Raw genomic sequence first — 16,631 nt, forward strand, 5'->3', positions numbered from 1 at the left:
CACACAAACCAATTTTAGAGGAAAGACTGAAATAAAAGAAAGCATTATTAAGCTTCCAGATGGATAGCTTTTGCCAATACAGCTACATAGTCAAAGAGTCATCTGAAAGACTCCCCCCTCGACCCCATCCACCAATCATGACAGCAGATAGTTCTTTTTGTATTCAAAAGCAAAGCCTCAGTATTCCTGTACATGAAGTCCTCTTTTTACTGTGGCTCCTGTATTATGCAAGTAGCTCTATTTTAAAACATTTAACACATTACTTTGACATACTTAAATTCCAGTCAGAAATAGTATCATCATCATCAAGTTCATCGTCATCATCGTCATCATCTTCAATACCATCTTCTTCATGTTGCTGAGCCACCGTACGTGAGCGATGAAAACGAGGTCTTATGTCCTGTTCACTATCTGGAATAGCTTCGTCTTCTTCAACATCCCCCTGTCATCAAAATGTTTTATCAGATAAACTTGTTCAACTATACAGCTCAGGGAAGTTAAGAATGTAGTTTTAGTTCAAGATTTTGTAAGCATTTGTGTTGCCCAGCTAACTAAAAGTGCCATTGTTCCTGCATTCTGCTGCTGCATTTACCAGAAAAACGACAGGAACATAGCAGCAAGAGAGGTAAGCTCCCACACAAAGTATCCTTCTTGTTAAGGAATTACTCTTGATGGCAATGAATTACTCTTGATGGCAATGAATTACTCTTGATGGCAATGAAATAGAAGTGATAGAGAAATTCTGGTACACAGACATACTCTAAAATGTAGTGATGGAAAAAGCTGTGTGTTCAATTTAGAAGGCATTACAACTAATTCTGAACATTTTTTTAGGCTGCATTGTTGCAGTACTTCATGGGTAATAGTATCCCAGCTCTGCCTAAGTTGGGTGGGAGAGTACAGGGGCAAAGCAAGAAAGCCCACAGATTATTTTCCAACAAACATGGCAGCAGTCACATTTAGTATTTGGAAGAACACACCTTGCCCAGAAAGCTAATTCTCCACTGACAAGATGGTAGACCAGATCTGCCCATTCTGATATGAATCATTCTGATTTACAGGTCAGAAGCTAAACAGATATTCTTACAGGGCAAAAGAAATTGATGCTCACCTTCAACAGAATAATATCAATCTCTGAATATTTCATACCATTTACCAGCACAGGTATCAGCCTACAAGGAAATATTGACACATGTCAAAATAGCACATGAAAAAGCAAGCCAATTACCTGGGCCATAATTTTGGTTGTAACCCTCACGCCCTCAACCCAAAATATAAAAAAAAAAAAACAAACCAAACAAACCCCTTAGTCTGATAGCAAAAGCTAGTACCTAAACCAAGCTCCATTTCATAAGGTTCATCAATACTCTGCAATCTGGAAAAGCGTTAATTTCAAATTACAAACTTTTAACTAGAGGTAGCCAGATGGCACAGCTGTTTTAAACTTTAAAACCCAGATATTCTTCCACATGACGCATTTATTCTGAAGCACCTTTCAGAAATTAAGTCTGAAGGCTTTCAGTAAGCATTCAAACTCCCATAATACACATGATAAACAAGTACTAAGCTGGCTCTCACCAACAGCACTTGTCACTTTATTTACTTGAATATGAAGACTCTACCTCACTACTCTTACAGATGGAAGCCTAACTACATTAAGCCCTCCTATCCTTTTGTGATTACTTCAGTAAGACAAGTCCCCCAACATTGCAGAGATCTTGACTAATCTGTATTAGGACTTCACTTCATTATTAAACTGGTTATGGCTGTGGGACTCAAACTGTACAGATGTACAGCTAAAAAAAGTACGAAGGGAAAAAAGTCAAATACTTCACGTAAAACACATTCTCCACAAAAAAAAAAAAAAGAAATCCATAAAAATATGTATTACAAGTCAAATCAAACTAATAATGAACCATGGACTGACCCAGCACCAGTGACAGACTCAATCTCTCTATATTCTGCAGCTGAGGAGTACTGTTTTTGAAGGTACCAGGCCAGCAATAATACTCATGCATTGCAATGGCACATTACCTTCTGAACTTTGAATGAAGGAATAGCAAATATTCACACTAACACCAATTCATTGGCATTTCTGCAGCGTACTTCATGAAGTATGCAGGAACTATGTATTTTGTAAGAAAGCCCACAGGAGCAAAACGGAAAGATGTTAGATACCACATGAACAGGTTTTTAGAAGATCTTGTCCCAGTTTAAATTTAATATGAAAAAAATGGAAGAGTATCATCAAGTATTGACAAACTTATATAGCTCCCTAGTCAAAAAGGTCTCACCAACAAATAAGTTGTTTTCAACAAACATGACATTGAAAGATCATGACAAGAAATGCAATGTTACTCTTTTTTGTTTTCTAGAAATTTGAAAGTTTTTTAAAAAATTCTTAAAAATTAGTATGATGCTGTTGCAGTGTCAATATTCATGTAGGCCAAGAGGTTAATACTAGTTGTTATGAAATAGTAGTTAATAACTACTGTTATTCTCAGTATAAACATTATGTGTGTTGGAGAGGGGGTATATAAACTCAAGAATTGTGCTATTGTTCTTTCATCTTTTGAGCTGTAAGAGTAGGAATTAAGTAAAACCATTTAAAAACTTATAAATTGTTTCTCATAACATTGGTTCTCCTGTTTTCAACTCCTATTCCTCCACTACTACAGTAGGTGTTCTAATCTCAATTCTCTACTTCCTAATTGCTTATGAAAACTGAAATCTTGCTGATTTTAATTGCTTCAAATCTATAATGCTTATTTTTGCTGAGAAGAACACATCTCTTTTGTCTGTGATTCTGTTCTTCCAGTCAAGATCTTGAGAGAACTGCTCTAGTAATTTCAGAAACCTTCCATACATGCCTAAAAACAAAGATTATCCTTTTACTGGGAACACTGAAGAATTCATTTCCTATTGCAAAAGACTTCAGATGAGTCTGGAAAAAAGTTACAAGCTGTACTGGGTTTGTGTGGCAAGGTTTTGGTAGCGAGGGGGCTACAGGGGTGGCTTCTGTGAGACGCTGCTAGAAGGTTCCCCTATGTCCGACAGAGCCAATGCCAGCTGGCTCCAAGACGGACCCACTGCTGGCCAAGGCTGAGCCCATCAGTGACGGTAGTAGCGTCTCTGTGATAACATACTAAAGAAAGGGGAAAAACTGCGCAAGGGCAGCTGGAGAAGAGACAAGGGAGAAGATTTGAGAGAAACAACTCTGCAGACACCAAGGTCAGTGCAGAAGGAGGGGGAGGAGATGCTCCAGGCATGTGAACAGAGATTCCCCTGCAGCCCATGGTGAAGACCACGGTGAGGCAGGCTGTCCTCCTGCAGCCCAGGGAGATCCATGGTGGAGCAGATATCCACCTGCACTCCGTGGAGGACCATACGCTGGAATGGGTGGATGCCTGAAGGAGGCTGTGACCCTGTGGGAAGCCTGCGCTGGAGCAGGTTCCTGGCAGGACCTGTGGACCAGTGGAGAGGAGCCCAGGCTGGACAGGTTTGCTGGCAGGACTTGTGACCCTGCGGGGGACCCACACTGGAGCAGTCTATTCCTGAAGGACCCCGTGGAAAGGACCCATGCTGGAGCAGTCTGTGAAGAACTGTAGCTCGTGGGAAGGACCAACATTGGAGGAGTTTGTGGAGAACTGTCTCCCGTGGGAGGGACCCCATGCTGGAGCAGGGGAAGAGTGTGAGGAGGAAAGAGCAGCAGAAACAACATGTGATGAACTGACTGCAACCCCCATTCCCTGCTCCCTGCGCTGCTCGGGGGGAGGAGGTAGAGAAAACTGGGAGTGAAGGTGAGCCTGGGAAGAAGGGAGGGGTTGGGGAGGAAGGTGTTTTTAAGATTTGGTTTTATTTCTCATTATCCTACTCTGATTTTGATTGGTAATAAATTAAATAATTTCCTCAAGTCGAGTCTGTTTCACCCGTGACGGTAATGTTGAGTGACCTCCCTGACCTTATCTCGACCCATGAACCTTTCATTGTATTTTCTCTCCCCTGTTCTGCTGAGGAAGGGGAGTGATAGAGTGGCGTTGGTGGGCACCTGGCATCCAGCCAGGGTCAACCCACCACACAAGCACTGTTGCAGACATGCAGATGTTTAAGTCTCAAACACAGATATTCATTCCTGTTCAAAGATCTACATTTTGAGGCACAGAATAACTTTCTGAAACCTACAGAAAATAGTTTTTGAAACTTAAACTAGTATCAGGCTGCAGAAGTATGAAGGAACACATTTTAAATGCTTTCTTCAACTTAAAATTGCAATAGTAATTGATATAAAATTGATTCCTAAAACCAAGTGATGTCATACCATTTTGTTATGTTCTCTATAAAACAGGGAACCCTTTGCATGACTATGCACACAGAAGCATTGGACAGAAATGCCTACATCAGCAGTAGACAAGACAACATGTTGATGGTTCAGCAGATATTAATGTCATGTGGAGGTGTTTGAGCTTAAGTGCATGTTAGTACATCTTTGCATTCATCTGAAGCTTAAGAGCCTGTTAAGCTTGAGGTAAAGCACCACAGTGACACAGTTTAGGTTGCTTCTGGAGCTCATTGGGTCTGAAGTTTTTTCGGTGAACTCTGTGCTACAGCCATTTTTACTATGCACAAGAACTAGCTACAGAAAATTCTTCTAAGCATACTGCAAGCCAGATACAGTCTGTATAAGAGTAATCAGAACAAGTAAACTGAAGTTTAAAGGTGACTATTTCAAAATAAATAGGAGTTGTAATTTTTAATACTTACTTAGTAAGATGCCGGCATAATACATCTTTACAAATTGGCTGTTCAGCCAAGGTCAGCCAGAACTCACAAGCCTCCAAAGCCACATTTTCATCTTGGTCCTGGGTCCTTTGAAGCATGTACTACACAATATAAAAATAAATCACTTGTATAAGATAAAAGTTTTAAGTGTACAGAAGAAGCTACCAACATTGTAAAGTGTATTCACAAAAGCAGACCATGCTACCATAGCAATTTTGCTTCTTTGGGGTGAGGGGAAGAAACAGACATAAGAGACTAAATACTACAGTGAGAATAAGCTAAGAGTATCCTTTCTTAGTGCTAGGTGATTCAGATTCTCAATTTCTTCATCACTTAAGTGAGAACATTATTACCAAGAAACTGCAGAGACCCAAGATAATAAACAGCAGTTTCCTGTGAATTGATTTTTTTTTTTAATCTTTTACTCCCTCTTTGCAATTTTGAATAAAAAGGTACAACTACACCCTTAATAAGATGGAAATAATTTTTATTTCCAGTACCATAAAAGCACTTCCCTTCCAAATCTTGGAAAAAAAACCCAAAGTCTAAACTTTCTGTTACAGAACAGAAAATTACTACTACTGTCTTTTGGAGAGAGGAAGCCTAGTAATAGTTTTTCCAAGAGTAAAATACCAGATACAATGAGTATACAATCTTGGATCTTTTTCTGGTTGCTGACATCATTTCTACCTACAAAGTCCAGAAGTTCCTTACTGATCTTAGGAGTGTGAAGAGCCAGAGAAGTTATTACTTCTTGACAATATAATCTCCAAACCTTTACTCTCTCTCAAAAACAAAAAAAATCTCTCAACCAACCAAACAAAAAAACCCCACCACAAGTACCAACAATCCTTGCTTGTCCTATGTTATATGAGAACGTCTGCCGTATGTTCCGCATATAGGAAGACTACACAGCAGGCCAAGGCTGTGCAGGGTCATCTCAGGTGTATGCATCTCTAATGGCTATGTCCAGGGGCAAAAAAACCTTAACACCTTCTTTGTGTTGTCTGGACATAGTCCTCATGGAATTTGATACTGGGTTATGACCCACTTGTCAACATGAAATCTGCATGAGAAACCATCTGACCTTAGCTATATTTCCAGCCTGACAAGCCACATATGTAAATGCTAGCTAGAAACTCCCAGTATTTCCCAGAAATGTGGAAATTACAGCTCAAACAGTTGAGTAGACAAAAAAAACCCAGAGCTGATTGGTCCTTTGGTAGACAAGTCTACACTAATCTAGAATGGTAAAAAGAACTATCAAATTACATTAACCTCTACAATTGAATGCAATGGGAGGCAACATTGTTAGTAGCTCAAAGAGCATCTCAGCTATATAAAACAACATGCCTTGTCCTTGTTATGGTCAACACATCCGAAAAAAGTGACAGCTTCAATGTGTAAACTGTAGCAGTATCAGCACTAGCACTAGATTTTTAACACCATCTTCTCACTTGGGATCAAGCAATGCCTGGCTGCTCCATAGTGTAGTTGATCCTGGCCATTTCAGGATCAATTAACTTAATGAAGAATAAACAGCTGCCATATGCATTGCCTGTCAAATACAATGTCAAGTTGGCAATTAGCTAAGAAGAAAGTTTCACAATCTCAGTCTTGAAGGAAAATGATCAGTAGGAAAGTGCAAGAATAACATACCTGTTCTGATGAAGGCATTTTATTTGTTATTATTTCTGCAGCCCCAAACAGGTTTCAGCACACAATCTGGGAAATGAGACTCACCTCAACTATACTAATCATATGAGGAAGGAGGCGATCCATTCGAACTTCCAGCAACATTACCAGAGCACGGCAAACATTTTTGCGTACTTCAGGCTCCTCATCACCAGCCAGTGCAAAAAGATTCTGTTGGAAAGTAATACCAGTTGAAAAGCCTCAGTTCATCTAGTTCAACTTGTGTATTTAAATTAACATTACTAGAGAACTAAAGCATGCCAATATGTACTTCTGTACTCTCCCATCCCACACCTCAGAACACCATTTTATTTCTTAAAGACATATGGTTCAGCAAATGAACTCTTCAGACTCTCAATGTGTATTGCACACAAAACGAAAACACTATGTAATATTAGCACTGGCACAAGAACAGTATTTCCTGGATTTTTTTTTCTCTGAAACATAAATGAAGTTCTGAAGCCAGAAAACTCTGTCAGCACATAACAGCAGCAAATCAAATACTCCAGGTAACCCTAAATACTGCGCTCCTAATCCATGTTTAGTAGCAGTATTCAGAGAGACCCAGACAGATTCAGTGACATGATGATGCCTGTACTGCACTTTCCATCACAGGTAAGTAACAGACGGCTGCCATTACTTTTACACGTTTACGCCATAAGAGTTTCCTCTACTTACGAAGAGGAAGCATCTTTCAAAAATCTATTTTTTGGGCTTGGAGAGTGCTTAGGCTAATCAACTCTGAGCACAGGCATACAGAATGAACTTCAGTCCATGGGGGCTGAAGTTAAGAATGGGCAACCAGAAATACGGAGTTTGGGGGTAGAAGTAGTTGTAAAACATAATTCAAAGCTCTTGATAAATCAGATATGTAATTTAACTTAACCCCCCCAACCAAGAAGAATGCACACCCACCTCAATAAAAGAATCTATGTGCAACATAAGAGCTTGAGTTCTGCTGATGATAAATTGATTGACGCATGCAACAGCATGAGACCTACAAATGGAACAGTTAAAACAGACATTTTTCATGAGTTAAAAATATTGTCCAAACTGTACATAGGCATCAAAAACATTAGCAAGCAAAATACATTGTCCAAATATCTTCTAGAGGCACGAAGGAACAAATCTGCACATCTGTAGTGTTACCAAGGAAAATTACTAAACCACATTTTAAGTACCACCTTATATTCTGATATATCTAATGAATATTTAAAAATAAAGTATTCAGTAAAAAACCAGAGCAGGATGACTACACCTAGCATATTTGTTCCAAACAGTACGTAATATGCTCAAAAAGAACATCCTTATGATTGTTGATCTTCTCAGATACTAACAATTCCATACAAGTCAACATGGTGAAATTTTAGCACGCCCTTCTTTGTTGTTAAGTATCCAACTGCCTTCGCAATATTTTTAGTATTTCACAGAATCACTAAGGTTGGAAAAGACCTGTAAGATCATCAAGTCCAACCATAAAAAAAAAAACCAACCATAAAAAAAAAAACCAGACCACACACAAAAAATACCAAAATCACCCACAAACCACAAAATACACCACAACCCACACCAAAACAACCCACCCACACCACATCCCACAATGCCACATCCACACGCTCCTTGAATACCTCCAGAAAGGGTGACTCTACCACCTCCCTGGGCAGCCTATTCCAATGTTTCACTACTCTCTGAATAAAGAACTTTTTCCTAATATCCAGCCTGAACCTCCACTGACGCAACTTGAGGCCATTTCCTCTAGTCCTGTCACTAGTCACTTGGGAGAAGAGGCCAACACCCACCTCTCTGCAACATCCTTTCAGGTAGTTGTAGAGAGCGATAAGGTCTCCCCTCAGCCTCCTCTTCTCCAGGCTAAACAACCCCAGCTCCCTCAGCCGCTCCTCATAAGACTTGTGTTCCAGACCCCTCACCAGCTTCGTCGCCCTTCTCTGGACACGCTCCAGCACCTCAATGTCCTTCTTGTAGTGAGGGGACCAAAACTGAACACAGGATTCGAGGTGCGGCCTCACCAGAGCCGATTACAGGGGCAACATGTACATGAGTACATGAGACCAACATGTGCCAACAATATAGTCGTAGCTTAGAACAAACACACACGTGCAGTACGATACATACTAAACCACTTGTGGTAGAAACATACTAAAAATATGAGGCATTGGTTCTTCTATACAATTTAATGCAAAGCTATTACTTACAGGCCTTTTTCATTCTAAAAGATACAAAAGTCAAATTCCGTAAGTAAAGGCACAAGGCAAAACTACCTGCAAAAGCCTTTGAAGATCCATTCAAGTATTTTTACTAACATAACTCCAAACTTCTATTCTGTTCAGACATTTCTTGGAAGACTGCCTCATAAAGCATTGTTCAAAAGTTGTCTCTTGACAGATTTAAATAGGAAGTATTTTACTACACTGCTAGTAGTTTTCATACTTCAGCACTATGTACTGAAACCAGGCTGCAGGTCAGCAGGTAGCCTGCTTTAAACTTGAACCTAGTTTAACAGTCTCAAAGCCAAAAACATTGCAGCATAGGGAAAAAGTGAAAGACTGTATCACGTACTAAGGAAAAAAGCGTGTTTTCCTCCATCTCTCCCAGCTCCAAAGAAGTGTTAAGCTTAGCTTTCCACAAGGGCAAGTTCATGCTTTATTACGTATTTTTCTTAGTGTGCATCTATTCTAGGTGAGTTTCTAAATCTTATTTGAATCCTGTCATGATATATTCCAAGTTACACTCTTCCTCTTAGTCTTCACCATCTACTACTGTTGGCAATAAAGAATTGCCACTGCCAAGTTGTAGAATCTTTAACTATAATTTTCAAATAGGAGTTAAGAACTGCATTTCACAGTATCACAGAGAATCACAGAATGATTGAGGTTGGAAGGGACCTCCAGAGGTCATTTGGTCCAAGCCCCCTGCTCAAGCAGGGCAACCTACAGTCAGTTGCCCAGGACCATGACCAGATGGCTTTTGAATATCTCCAAGGATGGAGACTCCATCAACTCTGTGGGCAACCTGTGCCAGCGCTTGGTCACTCTCACAGGAAAAAAGTGCTTCCTGATGTTCAGAGCGTTCTGTGTTTCAGTTTGTGCCCATTGTGTCTGGTCCTGTCACTGGGCACCCCAGAAAGAGCCTGGCTCCATCCCCTTTACACCCTCCCTTTAGGTATTTACACACATTGATGAGCTCCCCCAGTCCCAGCTCTCTCAGCCTTTCCTCATAGGAAAGATGCTCCAGTCCCTTCATCATCTTCATAGCCCTTTGCTGCACTCTCTCCAGTATGTCCATATTTCTCTTGCACTGGACAGCCCAGAACTGGACACAGTACTCCAGGTGTGGCCCCACCTGGAAGATTAGGGGAAGGATCACCTCCCTTAACCAGCTGGCAACAGTTCAGCCCAGGATATCATTAGCCTTCTTTGTAGCAGGGGCACACTGTTGGCCCATTTCAGAGTAAAAGCTACTGTTCTTTGTAATAAATAATAGCAATTATAATTTAATTCCAGAATTTTCCTTCTATCCTATACTTCTGTTACTTTGGAGAGCTTAATACAGTTTTACAGTGCAAAGATAATGAACCCATTCAATTAGATTCAGCTGAAAGATAAAAAGCTTTGTTAGTTTTGGTGCAGTTAAAGCAGAAAAAAATTTCTGCAAGAACTCAGAAACTATTGTCAGCAAAAGAATTTTGATTCTCCCGTTGCTGAAGTCATTACAAAATCACAGCAAAATTGTTCTTTCTAATCAGAATATTAAGTTCTAACCACAGCATTGGATTTTTCATAATAATACACAAAAACTTAGAAGAAACAGGCTGATTTTCAAAATCATAGGCTGATTGTACATTTGGAAGGTGTATAAGAAGGTGAGATTGTTGTATTAAGTAAGCAGATAAACATGGAAATTACTGATGCATGGAATCTCTGTGGATCTCTGCAGGATCATTTAAAAAAACTAAGTATGTTTTAAGTAGAGCTACAAAATAGCAGCCTTGCTGCTCATTTAAATAAAATTTCAACAGGTAACTGTACTACAAGATCGAAACCTACCTTATTTTTGGACTGCTGTGCTTGAAGAACTGCAAGAATTTAGGTATCATGATATTGAGTGGTCGGTCCAATACATCGCTATCCAAAATTTCAGCAGAATCTTCACATATCTTCTGAAGAGCACCAAATGCACCCTGTTTAAAAATAAAAAAATAAATATCTTCTTTCATGTTCTGAAGAACGCAAAATTTCAGGTTTTGTACAGAACAGGTAATTTCAGCACAAAACAGTAAATGTAGCTAGCTAACACAGTAAATGCAGCTAACTAAATACAGAGTTAAACTGAAATATCCTTAAAGGATTTTTATTCAATCACTTTATACCAGCATCTGTCAGCTCTCAAGCTGGGTGAGTCAGTGGATAAGTGGTAATTTTAATTTTAGCATTCAATGCTCATCTATTCAATCATATTTTTAAAAATGCTTAAAAGCTAGTTCTTATTTGAGAAATAAATGTCCAGGTGCAGAAGTATCCAATTTAATTACATATATAATTGTATTTCCTTTCATAGCTTGTTACGGGGCAAAACAGAACTCTGGATATGACAGTCAATTTGAGTTTTATTTTCAAGTGTTTTTTTCTTTTCCTTGAGAAAGCAGCACTAAAACACTACATAACAGCATGGCATCTTGGACCCTCATCATACCTCTGAGGATTATTTTATACAAAATGCTTCACACACTTTCATGGAGATAGTATCAAGAAACTAAAATTGTGTGATCACAGATCTTAATTTTTTTAAATCAGACAAAGCTGCTTTTTTTTCCTCTTAGTTTAAAACAGTTAAGTTGGTATTGATTTATTTTCCTCCATACATACTGAACAAAACAGTTCATTTCACCCTGATATAGCAATGACAGATCACTTTTCCAGATCAAGTTACAAGAAGAATGAACACTACTTTTAAGTAAGAGGAAACTCAAGGTCAGCTTGATGATGCTAATGATGCGTAAAAGATTAGGCATCACAGAGTGGTAACTTCAGGACACTTCTCAGCTGAGATGCTATGACTACCCATCTGCAGACTTACTCTGCTTTTATGCAAAGAAACAAATTTGTTTGAATGAACAGTAAGAACATGGAGTACAGGTAGAAGAAAAAGTATCAAATTTGAGCCACTGTGCTCTGAGGAGAATATATGTGCATGTATACACAAAGTACTATACATATGCATACTGTCTATGAAGAGAGATAAAAATAATCAAATTCAGATTATAAACTTCTATAAGTCTCCTTACCTCACAGGTATTGTAATCTTCAGAATCCAACAGGCTGCAAAGCTTTGGTAAGAGTTCAGGCCAATTCTGTAATTCTCCTTTTGAGGCAATGGTTGTTATCAAAATGCCTAAAGGAATCAGAGGGGTGAAGGAAATCAGATCTCACATATCTTCATGTTTCATACCAATTTTTCTCATTTTTCTCCTCTCAAAGATCTAAGGAGTTAAGAAATTTCTTGTTTTGTTAAGAACTGGCAAGCATAAAAAAAGGAATAGTATTTGAAGGGCTTTGAAATGCAAAGGTGGGTTGTTCCTTCCTGCTACCATGAAGGGCTCAGACATGAGAAATCAAGCACAGAGTAATTCCAGTTAAGGAAATAATCATGCCCAAACACTGCAGGGCAGCTTTGGCTCTTAATTTATTAAACAGTGTACAAATCTTGACCTCCAGTAAATATAGAGTATCTACCTCAAGCGACTTCTTTATTATGATACAGAAGCATGAATGTGGGAAGCCGTCATTCAATAAACTTACAACCCAGTGGTAAGTTACATGTACACTACTGTGTTTACACAAAACGTTAAGGATGCATTCTAAGACTGAGATACCTACTAAAAGCTTACACACTATGGCAGGTCATCCAGTGATCAGCTGTAGGGGTTGGCTGATTGAGATCCAGCAAACAGATAGGTCAGCCCAAAGAGTCACTAATTCTGTTTCCACCACATACAGAAATCCCAGGTAAAACTAATTAGGTGACAGGAACAGGGAAGGCTGCTTATAAACTAGAACTGACTTTGTATGAGTCCATTTTGCCTCAAGACAAAATGAAACAGGTAGCATTATGCTACTGACAGTTACTTCTAATGAGTATGAACACAGAAGAACTTGATACTACTACAACTAGTAATCTCCCAAGTGACAAGTGATGAAAAAAGCTTTCCTAAGCTTTTTCATTGAGCTAATCGCAATAATACATTTTTTCTTTGGGATAAAATGTTAAAATTCTTGTTAAATACACAAGAACACAGGACAACATTACAGAGCAAAGGACATTCTGGACAAGACACACAGTAACTAAAAGATATTTTGCATCATGTTTCCTTTGATGCAATAAGGCTGGAGAACCCACGAAGACAAAGGGCAAAAATGAAGACAGAGGTAAAACATGATTTTACAGCTTCAGAAGTAGTTTGTATCCAGTTCTGTTCATAACTGCAGCTGAATAGAAAAGATTCCCAAAAGCCTACGGAGATCTATGGAGTCTTAAAGACTGCATTTCTCCTGAATATTATGGTCCTGCAAAGAATATCAGATGCATTAATAGAAAATACTTATTTTACTGTTGCTGGATCTTAATGATCCACTTTTTTTTTTTAATTAAGCTGAACTTCACAAAAAGAACAAAATAAATGAATTTTCTTGCCTCCTAGACATAGGACTTAAATAGCAAAATTGTCTCCCTAACTTAGATCTGGCATAGGTTTGTTTGTAGACTTAACACAGGCTCAGAAACAAACATAAGCATGAAATTCCTGGAACTCCTCTGGACTAACATGTGACAGAAGTTATACCAGAAGTCTCAAAGGGGTAGGTAGTTTTGGAAAAGAGTTGGCTGAAGATCTTTTTGAGGTTCTAGAAGTGGTTTCAGAGGATGACAAATGGTCTGGCTATACTTATAATACGTGCAATCTTTCACTGCTTAAGGAAAGACTATCTCCAGAGGTCCCTTTCCAACCCCTATCATTCTGTGATTCTGTGTGATTTGAAAACTACTTTAAGCATTCCTCTAAAAGGCTTACCGCAGACAGCAACAGGATAACCTAGAAGGAAATACTTTCAGATGCCTAGGCACAAGTGACCTGAGACCACTGCCCCTTGCAACAGAGATGTATGCAGTTCAGACCATACACGTCATTACGAACTTTCTGTACAGGTCTGCAGAGAAACCATTTAACACTATGCTAGTGTTTTTGACATGATAGAGACACACTTCGGTGGGGACAAGAAAAATTAAAAGAATAATATCAGACTATCAAGAACTTAGAGAGGCAACAGCTATAGCATTTGAAGCTTTGCAAAAGGTTTTAAGAACAATGAGAAGACAGCCACAGCCATAGGCACTTATGTTCATGTTAAAAGGCATCTTCATGGGATTCTAATGAGCTTCATCTCGTTTCAAACGTGAAATTTTTCCCATCCATGTGCTGCTTTATTTGGCCAGCAGGGAACAGAAGACACCAGATTAGCCTTTGTGGGCTTTCTCTGCAACACTTCAGACACAGAAACATGGACATCAGAAGAATAATCAAAGTAAAGGAATAATCAATTTAGTAGCTTGCAGCTTTTTGAAAGGTTTGGGCTAGAGCTGACAGTTAGAACAAGCCTTTCCTTCTGACCAACATACTAAGCTGCAAGGTTAGAAATCTGAAACTGAAAGTCTTTGTAAAGATGGTCTTTGATTTGTAATTAACTTCAAAACAGTATTACAGAATCAGTTGATATTTCACTTGACAAATGTGAAATCTAGCAAATATAGCAGCTAGGTTAATTGAGCAGTAAATATACAGGAGAACAAACTCCAGAGGGATGTCAGAAATTATTAAAAACATAAGCATAATTGTCAGGACAGCATCTTTTATGTCACCATTTCAATCATATGCAACCTCAGTTTACAGCATCAATTCTACAATAAAAAAAGTGAAGATAAAGTAAAAGCAGCTACGCTTCAGTACTTTCATGCCAATAACAGGACAGGGGAAAGATTGGAGTTTTTGGGTGCTCTTGCCTCTGGAGCTCCTAAAGTTGATTTGTGAATGCCTTAATTCTAAAAAGCTGAACTTTATAGCAAAATTCCCCTTCATAAGGCAATCATTAGCGTTCTCTTCCCTTCTGCAGTGAAGATCTCCAGTCCCGCCACTACTCTTAGACACTTGAACTATTTATCCTGCTTGCTTTTAAGCAGCAGCTACACTAAGGTCCTCCCCAGCCTAGAATCACCAGAAAGTTTTAAGAACAGTCACAGACACTTCCCAAATAGCTGCATTTATTTCCTGGTAAGTTTGTGGGTCCTCAACACATGCAGACATCTTTTTGAATCCGTATTTCAACAATAGCACAGGGGGTTTTAAAACCCGTACCACACAGCATAGATTTCCACAGTTACTCATTTGGGGATTAAAATAGGGAAAAGCTAAGTAAGGATACAACAACATGCAGTTACCATCTGGTCTCAAGTCACAGTTCTAAAATCAACTCTATTGCCATGCTCATTCTCCTCAGTGACTTCTGAGGATGGGATTAATCAGCTTGCCTCCATCTTGGCCAAAAGGTACCAGCTTTTGCTTGGTTAGCCCTAGATGCTAGAAACGACAAAGGAAAGTGAATGCTGCATTAAATCTTCTCTGATGCTATTCTGATGTACTTGCTCAGCTTCTTCTCAGAATTCCAGAAATCTTATTTGCAGTTGGCTCATTAAATTGATAGTGCTTGAACTCCAAAAACCCGTATACATCTCAAAGAGCAGCTCTAACTAGCACATGCCAACTTATATGCTAACAAGGCAGCCGAGGTAGATAGTAATATATTTACACCTACCTAGTACCAAGAGACCAGTGGGTACCGGACCAACCTCACTATTAAGACAGAAGGCTACAAGGATCTGACATTTAATTACTTCAAAGGGAGGGCGCAAAGCATGTGCTAAATAGCAACTCTTACGTAAGCATACAGTTCATCCGTTGCTACTCATCTTCAGAGTTCATACATGCTTGAATAATCCCTGCAAGGATCCCTTAAAGCTGAACAGTAATTGAGCTACTAATCCACAAACAACTCAGAGTAGGAGAAATCAAAGAATAACTGCTTGAAAACAAATAAATCTCCCACCCCCCCAAAAAACCACCCCACAAACCATCACCAAACAACCCTAAGACAGCAATCCAAATGGAGCTGGGATATATTCTTTAGTCAGCTCCATTGTACTCCACTGACAACTCCTATAAACAAACAAGCAGCTGTGACTCTTCTACAACCTGAAATCACAAAAGTATTTGCCACTCAAAGACTTGTTTCTACTGTCATTAAGAAAATGGGACATTAATAAAATTCATAGCAAAGCTGCTTCACAAGGGACGAGATAGCAGGAAAAAGCTAAGAGATGAGCATTTTTCTCTAGCCCATAGCCCATAACCCAGATGTCTGGAGAAGGAATCCTATAGAAAAAGCAAAGGATTCTAAATGAAGCAGTAACTGGTAGATTATTTTATAGGAGGAGACAGCTGATACAAGCTGAATTTCTTTCTGAACGGACACCCACTCCCATTTTCTCTACTGTACTCAAATATATATTTATTTTACTTTTTTCTTGTTTTTTGAGTGGACAAGGAAAATTACTACAATGATTCTAGTAATTGCAGGAAATCATGTTCTCAAAGAGCAGACAGAAAAGCAACTTTACTTAGAAACAAGTAAAAATAATACAAATATGCGTATTTTCTGGAAGAGGTGTACTAAAACAAAGTATCTACGAAACCAGAAATCCATGTAACAAAAAAATTTCTCACTGGAACTAGATATCTTTAAGGTCCCTCCAAACCCAAACCATTCTATGATTATATGATTCTACAATGTTCTGTACACCACACTTTATCTACTGTTTTCTGACAGAATGTACTGAAAAACAGAAACTCATGATGAATGTGTTATGCATGGTATGATGATTCCCTGAAGGGATGTGAATGTGTGTGCATATGGGGAGTGGGGCACAGGAAATCATCTAACAGAAGTGTTTCATTGATGCAAGCGGAGTACTGAAGTAATTCTCAAGTCAGACCTTTACCTTGTTCCTGTTTTTAGGTATAGAAATTGGAAGCA

The 16,631-nt window shown here is 38.9% G+C and overlaps 1 protein-coding gene across 1 annotated transcript in view; it reads right to left on the reverse strand.

The window, feature by feature from the left end:
* The window catches only part of TNPO1 (transportin 1), a 52,854-nt gene that overhangs the window by 20,180 nt on the left and 16,043 nt on the right, over nucleotides 1–16,631 (reverse strand). Inside the window, exons 4-10 of the mRNA XM_059833435.1 lie at nucleotides 11,777–11,883; nucleotides 10,539–10,672; nucleotides 7,390–7,471; nucleotides 6,523–6,645; nucleotides 4,762–4,880; nucleotides 1,112–1,172; nucleotides 274–442 (exon numbers count right to left, since the gene is read on the reverse strand). Coding sequence (XP_059689418.1) covers nucleotides 274–442; nucleotides 1,112–1,172; nucleotides 4,762–4,880; nucleotides 6,523–6,645; nucleotides 7,390–7,471; nucleotides 10,539–10,672; nucleotides 11,777–11,883 — 795 coding nt within the window. The remainder of the gene's footprint in view (nucleotides 1–273; nucleotides 443–1,111; nucleotides 1,173–4,761; nucleotides 4,881–6,522; nucleotides 6,646–7,389; nucleotides 7,472–10,538; nucleotides 10,673–11,776; nucleotides 11,884–16,631) is intronic.

The sequence above is a fragment of the Gavia stellata genome, chromosome Z (genome assembly GCF_030936135.1).
Source record: "Gavia stellata isolate bGavSte3 chromosome Z, bGavSte3.hap2, whole genome shotgun sequence".
Classification (NCBI taxonomy): Eukaryota; Metazoa; Chordata; class Aves; order Gaviiformes; family Gaviidae; genus Gavia; species Gavia stellata.